This window comes from Acromyrmex echinatior, chromosome 3, assembly GCF_024713525.1.
Source record: "Acromyrmex echinatior isolate Ae372 chromosome 3, ASM2471352v2, whole genome shotgun sequence".
NCBI lineage: Eukaryota > Metazoa > Arthropoda > Insecta > Hymenoptera > Formicidae > Acromyrmex > Acromyrmex echinatior.
The window spans coordinates 18,080,169-18,092,759 of NC_141854.1; the positions used below are offsets into that span (position 1 = coordinate 18,080,169).

Here is a 12,591-nt window from a genome sequence, read left to right on the forward strand (position 1 = left end):
GTTCTTAAAATAGTTTTTAATGAGATTTATGAGTGAACGAACTTTCCACGTATTGAACAGTCAGTTCTTAAAATATATATATTTCAAGAATTATATTAAACTATTAAAAATTTATGAAAAATTTCCAAAATGGTTTTAACGGATTTTGTAAAAATTAGTTGGCCAGTTTTCTTGGAATGTCTTGCATTTTAAAAATAAAATATCCATACGTTTAAAAAAATTTATTTAAAAATTTTAATAAATGTTAAAATTTTGTTGAATTTAAATTTAAAATAATTACACATAAATTTATATTTTTAAAAGTATAATATATCAAGCGACGCTGTGAATATATCTAAATATATCTATTCATATATCTGTATATGGAATATAATAGAAAAGATCTTCCGTGTTTATCTTTTTTTATGTTCAACGTTTCATACATTTCGATCTTCGGATATTTTCTAAAACTGCATTATTGCATTATTTTTTCGATTTTTGATGGTCTTGTCTTCATTGGAAATTTTTCAATATTCTTTATTAAGAGAGATTTGTATAACTTATTTAATATGAAAATATTAATATGAAAAAAATTTATTGAAACATCTTCAATTATTTTAATGTATTTATTTAATCGAGATTTTTATAAATATTTGTACTGCAATATGTTTTTTGTATTAAAATCTTTCGTTCATTTTGGCACAAAGAAAACATCGTCTTGACCTTGTTCTCTCTTTTTCTCTCTCTCGCTCGCTTGATCACGTTTAGATGACCTCGTCCTTTCTTTTTCCAGTAATATATATATATATATATATATATATATATATATATATATATATATATATATAGGATGTTCCGGAATATTCAACCTTCGTCTCAATGAAAGCCAAAAGAATTCCTTGAACATTCAGACTAAAAAATAAAAGGTGAATTGTACAGTCATTTAAAATTTGCTCTTCGATGCCACACGAAGTTGTTTTCCTTAACAAAAATTCGCAGTTTCGTGTTTCCTCTTCCTGAATTATCTCATTATTTTTAATAGATATTAAATACTTGAATGACCAAACTCTAAATTAAGATTCTGTCAAAGCAAGATGCACTTGAAATTATTATATATAGGAAGATATAGGAGAAGTGAGATAAAATTTCTCATTTTTCATAATTGTTTAAATATTGGAAAATATATTTTTTAAACAATTATGAAAATAATGAGTAATAATCTGTTGTCGGAGAACGCATCCTGTTTACTTATAATGGTATATAAACGTAAAAGCGAATCATGTGTTTATAAAAAATGAAATTTTTAATGTAATTTAAGACCACGTTTTGTTATAGCTATCAATTATTTCTAAACAATTTTTTTGCAAAAAGCAAGAAGTATATAAATATGTCTTACGCGAGCGGTATTTTTAATTTTCATTGAAATTCCTTATTATTTAAAATAAACGGAGAGGCCTCAAGTAAGTACAGTAACGATTAACGATATAATAAGACCACGATTTTATCTCTGACGGCAAATTGCCAATGTCGCTTGTAAATAGCAATAAATTCGATGATCAAATTGATGTAGGAGTATAAAAAGAAAGTGATGGAAATCAGTCGTTTCTCTTTCCTAAGAGAATCTTATCTAAAGTATTTATACGTAAAATGAATGCAACATTATTTCGGTTCGTTTATCATATTGTCAGTGTGTTTATCGTATATCAATTATTGATAATGAGATAAGTAAATACGATAAAATAATCAAAATAAAGGTATAGAAATTAAATTAAAAATTTATATGTTATTATTATATTTATTGTCTTGTGATAGTCAATAAATATATTATTTTATATTGAAAAAATTTAATGTGAAGATTGATGCCGATATAATTTTAATCAATTTTATTTCCGATATTATTAATGTGCAAAAAAAAACTGTCAAATCATCGTTTATTGTACAAACTTAGCGAATTTGTATTCCATTTCGATTCTCGATTTTAAGTCGAAATTATGAATTATCTATTCCCGAATTGATTTTGTTATAATTTGTTTCTAATATAAATTTGATTTTTTGTGTTAAAGATACTATAGACAATAGAACTAGAGCGATACCTGTCATATTCTGTCACGAATAGATACATAAAAGTTATATCGATCCTGAGTCGACGTTTACGACATATAAAAGACAAAAAAATTTAACGAATCACCGAAAATCTCACATATATATAAATATCTATATATTAAATTCGAGAAGACTTATAATTGTTAAATCTAAATCTTTTTCTCCTTCTTTCCTTTTAATAGTTCTTGATTTTCTTCAGCAAATTCGATACGGAATCATAAATTTCTAATCGAGTAAGTTCAAAGATCAGTTTCATTAAAAATGCAAAAAACTTGGTCTGTACTTTGTGCAGGTTAATTGAGACAATCTGGACACATATAATAGAAAATCGGATTCTGATGTTTTAAAATTATTCCATAGAAAATACAATAGAAATGTAGGGAATAATTGAATAATTCCAATTGTAGAATCCATTTCGAATAATTCCATAAAACTGATTCTACAATGAGTTGATAGTCGGTAGTCCTAAGTCTTATCGATGAATCGATGAAGTTGGCCAACAGCCAACTTTTACGACTAAGAAATCATGTATTGTGGAATACATAGTTTCTGATAGATTGAAATTCTTGTTCTCTGTTCTCTTTATTGTGCGGAGCCTCTAAAACTATCGATTTTCTTAAGACTGATCAAATTCGACTTTATTCCTTCCCATTAGTTGAATTAAACGACTCACTGCACAATTAACAACTAGTAGATGCGAAAATATCATAGTCATCTATTTAGGTTAGACTAGTAAAAACTTAAAATTTCCGATTACCAATTCATTATAGAATCAGCTTAAACATACATATCCAGTTTATCTCCGACTATGCAGTCTGTTTTGAAGCGGAAAGTCGAGGAAATATGAGAAGATAGTGTCCTCTGATGGAGGTTCTCGATATTGCGCGAACTACTATCTCGTGTCACGTCGGTAAGTCAGCGATCTAACCGGGTAACGTTGCGATATTTCAGGCCGCACAGCTGGACTACAATATTTTTTCCGTTAGCGGGATAGTGTGACGTGCCATGTGGGTTCGGTTACGTACGATATAAGATCAGTCTTATTCGTTCTTCCATGCGAGTCCACGCGATCCCGGACACGAAGTGTGCCGGACGACAACATCAGCAACCCGCTGGACAACAAGCAGAATCCGTAGGACGAGTTATGAGTACACAGCTGTTCCGGTGAATGGGTCAAATCTCATCTTAAAGTCGCGAATGCATAACAGCTCTAAGAATGTGGTTGCCAACGGGGAACGATGACCTCCCGATCTTCTTGCTGTTTCTGCTCGGTGTACTTGCCTCTCGGTCGTACTGCCTTGAGGTGATATACGCGATTAACGCAGGTGGCGAGGCGCACACGGATAGTTATGGGATACATTTTGCCAGGGATCCTCTCATGGGGAAAGTCGGCACGGCCTCCGATTATGGTAAGCAGCTTATCATCGGGCGCATCGGCAACGTGGACCAGATATTATACCAAACCGAGCGTTATCATCACAACACTTTTGGATATGACATCCCAATCAGCCAGGATGGGAATTACGTTATGATACTTAAGTTTTGCGAGGTGTACTTCAACTCGCCAAACATGAAGGTGACTCTCTTCGTGAAACATATTTGTCCCGTTAAAAATCTCTCAAGTCAAATATATAATTTATTTCATTTTAGGTCTTTGACGTGGTGCTGAATGGCGATCATACTGTGGTCACCGATTTAGACATCTTTGAGAGGGTTGGTCGAGGTGTTGCACATGACGAATATGTACCGTTTAGGGTACAGGGTGGAAAGTTGATATACAATGATGAAGAATCAGACATTCTTGCAGGGAAGATAAGAGTAGAATTTATAAAGGTAATTGATTAATATATTTTTACTGTATACTACATTCTATACATTAATATATTTCTTTACATTTGCTTGGTTTTCAAGAGGCACAGATGGTACAGTGAAATGCAATGAATTAGAGACTGTATTACAATTATTATTACAATTTAGAACCAATTCTTCATAGTATATATGAAGATTGTATAGATTGTATAATTTTTGATATAATTCAAATGATTGCAATCAACGTTAAAATGAAATGATCGCTGTGTTACTGTCTCTTGTTGAATATATATTTATTAGAATACATCAATTTTGTAATTTTACAGGGTTATAGAGACAATCCAAAAATAAATGCTATAGCTGTTGTGAAAGGTGTTTTGGATGGTTCGTATATTTTCTTTTGTTAAAGAACTTGTTTGCAACAAAAATATTATATGTGAGTATTATATTTTTTAGATGTACCACAATTGGGACCGATACCGCCTGATCCAGAGGATTATCACGGTATGCAAGAAGAGGAGGAAGAAACTACTATGCGTAGTAGACACACGAGCGGGCCCAGGACACCTGATCCGTACTTGATAGACGATTCGTCTGTAATGTTACCTGTTTTTGTAGCCATCGGCGCTTTTATTCCATTATTGTTTTGTTTATGTAAATTATAAGTGGACACACACGTACATAGAAATGCCTTGTACTTAACGGTAACAGTGTTCCCAATTATTTAGGCTTGCTCAATCTACAAGAGGATGTCTAAATAGTGTAAATAAATAAGTAATCAGTTATCTAAGCTCCTTTTTGCATTGCTAGACTTAGCATGTGAGAATATTTATTTTTAATTTATAAATATAGTATTACGTGAAATGTGTTCCTCACGTTTATCTAATTATAGATTTTTGAAGTATTTTATAATAGGAACATTGTTTTTTCGATAAAAATTGATATAATTTTTTCATAACTTCTAAGTATTTACTAAGCAATTTCACAATTAGAGAGAGAGAGAGAGAGAGTTTAAATTACAACTTAAGATTATACTAATTCTTAAACTAATTCTTAAAATTAAAGTAAATTAAAAAAAATTTACTTAGAATAAACTTGTGTTATTTACATCGCTGAGTTTTTCAATTACAAAAATCATTGTATTTCCGATTGCATAAATTTAAGAAAATTAATATACTGAATATTAATAGGTGCTCCAAAAATAAATAGACTATGAAGATACCTGATATAAAATGTGCTTAAAAATCTTCAATGTTAATTTTAATAACAAATTTTTGATAAATTTGTAATCGATGCTTAGAGAACATTTCGATGAATTTGGAGAGAGATCCTTATTTATTATTTACAATTTTTTATATGTACCTTTAAATTTCTTGATCAAATCCTGTTAAATTCTAAGAAAGTTATGTAGTATTATATATTAGCTAAAATACATTAAAATGTTATCGTTTAATTACGACACAGATATAATATTTACAAATTTTTATTTTCAATTTCATCGATTTTTTAATTCGAAAATGTTAATTTGACGTTACGTTCTAATTAAATTCAGTTGTATAAGTCAATTAAATAATCTTACTAAAATTGAGGTATTTATATTATGTTGTGAGTGATCTAAAAACCTATAATACATATACATATATCGATTGTTCCAGAAATTAAAACATTAAAACATTCAAGAAGATATGATTGTGCTATGAAATTTTTTCATTATGCTTTCCGTATTCATTCTAAATATCGGGTTTTATAAGTCGTGATTTATTACGAAACGTTCCATCTCTGATCATTACACAATTTGATCATAAAAGATTTGAATGCCGGCATAGCTCATGAAAGTAATTTTAATATAATCTTTTAGTTTTTAGGACGATTATCGAGATACTGTAATGCAGTCTTGTAATCCATTGAATACCAAAGCATGTCGATTCATATAATATAATTAATTTTTTGCACATTGGAATAAATAAAACTAATATTGAATGAGTGCAAAAGTTTGTGCCCGATTTATTATTCCAACTTCAAACAGCTGCTATTTTTGTTAAAAATAAAATAAAATCTATTCTATCTTATTCTATCTGATGAAAGAATTTAAGAAACTATTTTTTTAAATTATGATGGTTTTGATAGAGTTATGAGTAAAGTTCTTAATTTTCCAGAAAAATAAAATCGAGGAAAAAACCTGGGTTTTTTCCAGTTTTTTCTGAAAAATACGGAAAAATTTAAAAAATGCTCTTTTAAAGTATTCTTAATTTTTTGGAAAAATAAAATCGAGGAAAAGTCTTGTATTTTCCCGGTTTTTCCCGAAAAAATACAGAAAAAATAAAAAAATACTCTCTTATAGTGTTCTTAATTTTTCGGAAAAATGAAATGATGAGGAAAAAAATTAAATTTTTCAAAAAAAAAATTTTAAAATTTTGGGTTCTTTTTCGCCTATATTTGAATATAATGATAGAATGTTGCTTTAAATTATTTAAAATTATTTTTTACAAATAAATGGAAGATTTTTCTCCGTTTAGCATTATATGACAGGTTTTTCGGGTGTACTGATTGGCTGTAGGACAAATTCTCGCGTCTATTTTATGCTGCAGCCAAATAACATGAACAGCTTAAATATTTAACTATCGTCGTCATTGTTTTCTTAGAAATGACACATAATACAGAATTTTAGCAGTACAAAATAGTGCAAATTCAATCGTATTGATTTCTGATATTATTTTTTTTTTTTTTTGTTTCGAATTAGTCTTGCCAGCTTAATATTAAGCCAGCAACGTCATGATTTTTTTCGAAATGGCACACGGTACAAAATTATCATTATTAATAGTATTATTAATAGTACATCATTATTAATAGTATTAGGTGTTGGAATTAATTCGTAGCGTTTTTAATGAAAGAATGTTATTTATTTCACATGAGCATTAAAAAATACATTAATGAAAGTACTTCCCATCACTTGTAAAACGCTACGAATTAATTCCAACACCTAATACAATTTAGTACAAAATGAGTACTAAAAATTCCGATAGGTCCGATTTGATTCTGCTGATTTGGTTCTGCTAACTTTATTTCTTAGAATTTTTAAAAGTAAAAGAAATTAGCAATTTAATGACATAAATGAAATTATTGACATAAAAAACAATAAAAATAAAATTATCTTAAAAGAAAAAAGTCGTAGAAAAATATGGTAAGGAAGAAACCGGAAAAAAACCCGTTTTTTCTCAAAATTTCAGAATTTATTCGGACAAAGAACACTTATGAGAATAGTTATGAGCAATCAAAGTCAAAATATTCATTTTATTTAATTTGCAACAATTCAAGTAACAAAAAATCGTAGGAACATTTTTAAAAAATAATTTTGTAGGGAAAGCTTCAAGCGAAAGTCGAAAATTTTCTCAAATTTTTTTGGGTACGTTACGGATCTACAAAATGAAAAGAAAATTTTTCATTTTCTTCAGTAGTTTTCTATATGTAAAAATGACAAAACTCACATAAACTAAAAAAATATAGTAACCATTCGAACATAGAGATTTCAACCCTTTTTTTTTAAAACATTAAAATTACATATTAATTTTATTTTTAACAAAATTGCAGCTATTTGAACTTTGAATAATAAATCGGGCACAAATTTTTGCACAGATTCAATACATAAGACGTATTGCTTTCCCTATAAAATTTTGTATAAAAGTAATAAAGCCTGAATCGCGTTTATTGAATCGTTATCCTGTATAATACTAGTGGATATTATGTAATAATGGATATTAGCGATATCTTATACCGTAAGTTGTCAGATATAGATAATATGATCAAGTGCGAATCTTATCTCGTCGATTCTTACGTATTTTTTAAGAAAAAAGATATGATTACACATATTATTTGTGTCTTTGTTGTTCTTCAAACGTTCAGAATCTGATGTTACTTAAATTTATGTTTGTTTCACTCCAATTTGTTGCACGGTTTAGAGTGCAACAATAAAAGATAGACTTTTTATTATTTTATAGATTTTGAGGCTCTAATTGTAGGTAATGATAGATAATCACTTGAAATTCCTGTTTTTCCTTGTCTCCTGATTTTCAATATGTAGTCTGTTTGTGTTACTTGCACTTCAATTTATTTCGATTTATTAATTTATTTTTTTATTTATTTTTAATTTTTTTTCACTTTCAATTTATTTTTTTTGTGATGTAATAATTGAATTTACCAGAAGCACTATTATATATGTCCAATATTATGTCCTTGGAATGTTATAAATCATATAAATGGTCAATTTATTGAAAGACCAAAAATAAATAACAATTCAATAATAGGATCGATATATTAATTATTAGTGATTATATCGTTCGAAGATTCAAGTGTAAACGAATGCATTTATTTACATTTGAACTTTTGGACGAAACGTTTGCATACCATGAATTATAATAGTTCATTCCAAAAAAAATATATTAGGTGTTGGAATTAATTCGTAGCGTTTTACAAGTGATGGGAAGTACTTTCATTAATGTATTTTTTAATGCTCATGTGAAATAAATAACATTCTTTCATTAAAAAACGCTACGAATTAATTCCAACACCTAATATAATAAAAAATTTATATAAAAAAAAATAAAAAAATTTATCTGCACACCTATAATCCGCGCTGACTCTTATTGGTGACTTTTAATCTATCATTATTAGAATTTATTTTTAGAGCCATTATACTTAATATTATTTAAATATAATAATAAATAACATTTAACGAAGAATAGTGTTTCTATTTATTCCTTTCCTCAAAATAAATTCACAAATTTCGTCTTTAATTTGATTTTTTTAAATAGTATAAATTGTTACATCAGTATTTTTAATTAATGAAATTTTTATCGATCGCATATTTGATATCCCGTGCAAATCATCAATAACTACAATTCGTCCTATTTAGCAACATTGAGACGGAAAAGGATGAGGAGAAAATCGTCGAACTTGAACGAGGGAGCGTCGTCTACCATCAATCGCGCGATTATTCGTAAACCAAACCGGCAAATGGGACAATATATATACATAGGTACAATAAATTCAATTGAGCGTCCCGCAACGTAAAGAATCGTACGTTTGGGAACAAGCTCATTCATCCCGCATGAGACGACGGGACGTCACGTGACGGGACCCAACGCGCCAGAGCAGCGCGTCCTCGTATCGCATCGTCGAAGTCTTTGATGTGTGCTCATCATCGGCAATTAGCTGTCAATTCATGCGGCTGTACTTGTTTCGGAACGGCGGGACCGGCGAGATAGTCGATCCGCGCGATCCGGAGACGGAGATCCCCTTTCTCTCCCCGGCTTTGCGAGTCTGCTTTCCTCCTTGCCTTTGAAGCAAAGAGCTTGCGGACAAGTGCTTACTTGTAATGCCTCTTTATTTATATAACGACTGATGCATCAAAGATCAAATATTCTCACACGTAGCGCAATAAGCCTATCGGTCGCCGGCAGATATTAAATAACAGTATTTCGTCGATCGGAGTTAAACTCTCATCGAACGCGAAAAAAGATATTGGAGTAAAGAAAGCTGTAAAGGAGCGAATAAAATCTAAGTTGTGTCGCTCCTCTTCGCTCTTGAGGCTACTTCTCTTGGAATATTTATCGCATTGATCAAAATAATTGTTTTTCTTTTTCTTTGATAAAATATATAAATATAGGAAACATTTTTTTTTCTTTTTCTAGAATAAAGTATTCTCTAAAATGCATCAATATTTTATATTTTATTGTAGAACCGTCAATTCTTTGGTTGGATCTCGAACTTGGAAAGAAATTACTGAATATTTCTTCGCTCTTGAGGCAACTTCTCTTGAATATTTATCGTGTTGATAAAAATAATTCTTTTTTCTAGACAAAATATGTAACAAATATATAGAATATGTAGAAAATATTTTTTCTCATTCTAGAATATAAAATATTTTAGAATAGACTTTTTTTTAATTTTATGTTTTATAATCGACAATTTTTAATTGTAGTCTGATCTTGAGTGTGAAAAGAAATCGTTTTCTAGATACTTACACGAAAAAAAACTTAATTTTTTTTTATTCATAGTCTTTCATTAAGGAAGTCAAAAATTTACATTCTGTTTTTATGGCCAAAAGAAATATCATAAATCGACGTTCATTTTGGTCGAAAAATTATCAAAATTAGGGTGGAGAGTTTTAAAACGTTCTACGCGACAATGTAGAAATAAGTTTTTTCTATCAATTTCATTCAAAGACGAGGCTGACGCATTTTCCTTTAATAAACGAAAACAATAATGTCTCTTATGACAATGATTATTAACGAGAGATGACTAATGGAGAGATGAATATTGACCATTCCGTCTACCGATCAAAACGCAGAGCGCTCGCTGAAATCGTTCTTTTAATCTACGGTCGAGATATAAGTACGTATGTACACATTATGTCTCGATTATTTATCTATCGGATAAATTTAGATAAACATTTTTGTAAACGCCAATACGACGATAAAGGCATTTTTGATCGGCGTATAGTTTCCGCGCGCGAGATCGTCGATGTATCGGAGGAACTTCCATCATCCTCCCTCATAAAAAGAATGTTAACGAACAGGTGACAGATTGATGCGACTTAACGTTTGGACATATGTGACTTGTTTTTTGTATCTAACATGATCAGCGTAATCTGTATCTCAAGTATTATTATTCAAATTATAGCCGATCCATACGAGAATCATCTGCAATATATTATCTGTTCGTTTAATTTTGTCCCCTGCATGATAAATGGCGGAAATATCGTTTGCACGTTTATAATAAAAGATTTATTATGCACGCATATTAAAGTTTAGAGGATTATTAATAATTGGGAAAGACACATTTAAAATTAAGGTTACGATATTCACTTTCAGTACTAAAAATATACACTGAAAAAAATTATGTTATATCAATAGCATTTATATTTTAATAGAAATCCTATTTCAATCAAAGCATCAAATCAATCTTTGTGCTTAATAATACTAAATGCGAAATTTTACAGTTATTTCAATTTTGAAATAATTTAACTGAATATTTTGCATTAATTGCATATTTACAGATGGTAATCTCAATCTTTTTACTTTTTAATGACTCTTTAACAATCGACTGCTGAAACAGTCCAATGGTTAATATTCAGTTAAGTATTTTGCATAAATATTCAGTCTACTAATAAGTATCTTAAGAACCTGTAAATAATAAATATTGTTTTAACTGAAAATAATTTTAATTTATAACACTATTGATGAAACAATGAAAAAATTAAGGGGCGTATAAGAGTCAATGGTTTATGATTAAAATTAGAATAAAAAATATAAATATATTATTAGGTGTTGGAATTAATTCGTAGCGTTTTACAAGTGATGGGAAGTACTTTCATTAATGTATTTTTTAATGCTCATGTGAAATAAATAACATTCTTTCATTAAAAAACGCTACGAATTAATTCCAACACCTAATATAATGTAGAACGTAAGATGTAAAAATTAGATATAAATTAATTATATAAATTATTACATATTTCCCAACATAGTGCTCTCTTCAGATAAATAGCAATTTGAAAATATGAGACCAAGTGACTGCCTATTAATAAAACAAATAAAATTTTATTAAAACAAGACGTATTTGTATCATTAATAGTGTTATTGTGATTTAATAAAATTATTTTCCATTAAAATAATGCTGTTACTATGTCATTTTTTTCAGTAGCATAATATATTACAGATTTTCAGCGCTGGTAATAATTATCAGAACGCAGTCCAAATAAATTGCAACTGCTCTATTCCTCTGAATTAGTCTAATTCAATGAAACATGTTGATACATTTTACAAATAATAATAACGATCGCAAATACTGATTACTTTCTTTTTACAATGTAAACACCTCACACTTTATATCTAGTATCAATTTACTTGACACTCTCATACATGATATTTAGATTTCTTGGAATTTGAGTGAGTGTACTTTTAGCGATTACTTTATCAATTCAATACATGTTCTAGACAGTAATATCAACGAAACAAAGACACGATTGAATGATAATCGTATTTCTTTTTTTCTAATCTTTTTTTTAATTAAAACGAAAGATATATGGTAAAAATGTACGTCCAACTCATATTTTTATAAAAATAATATAATAATTTCTTTACAGTAAGAGTTGATCAGTGATTATATAAAGTATTAGAGTTCAAAAATAAAGGATATATAAAAAGTTTGCCGCAAGATAAACGACAAAATTGATTCTGTGCCGGTATGCTTCTAAGACATGAAGAAAGACATTAAAATTCACTGAGTCACACTGCAGGATGTAAGCCGCGAGCAGACCAGTACATACAGATGCAAATAAATGCAGCTCTCTTCCGTCCCTCGTGTACACCCACCATCATATGTGAAGGGTACATTAACAACGATGATGGAACGACAGGACAGACCGGTCTCTATCAGCCCGTCGACAATAATCCGAATACTTTATCTGGAATCATCGTAGATTGACCGGTGATTCTCTCTCTCTCACTCTTTCTCTCTCTCGCGGGACCGACGAGTCTCAGTGCGCCGACAAGGCAAGCAATAAGAACGTAGTGCAAAAAGGACAGAGCGATAATAGTCGGCACGCTTCTAACTAACCAAGTCACACGGACACGGGCTCATGCTTGTGTTGCTACCGGTTGCGCCAGGCCGCCGATCGGTGGCGCTGATCGCGTGCTGCAA

General features: G+C 29.8%; 1 protein-coding gene across 1 annotated transcript; it reads left to right on the forward strand.

The window, feature by feature from the left end:
* Positions 1–2,976: 2,976 nt before the first annotated feature.
* On the forward strand, positions 2,977–5,882 carry LOC105149597 (malectin). Its single transcript, XM_011062145.2, has 4 exons — positions 2,977–3,658; positions 3,733–3,915; positions 4,218–4,275; positions 4,348–5,882. The coding sequence occupies exons 1-4, from the start codon at positions 3,299–3,301 to the stop codon at positions 4,554–4,556; spliced, it is 810 nt and encodes a 269-aa protein (XP_011060447.1). The 5' UTR covers positions 2,977–3,298; the 3' UTR covers positions 4,557–5,882.
* Positions 5,883–12,591: the final 6,709 nt, after the last annotated feature.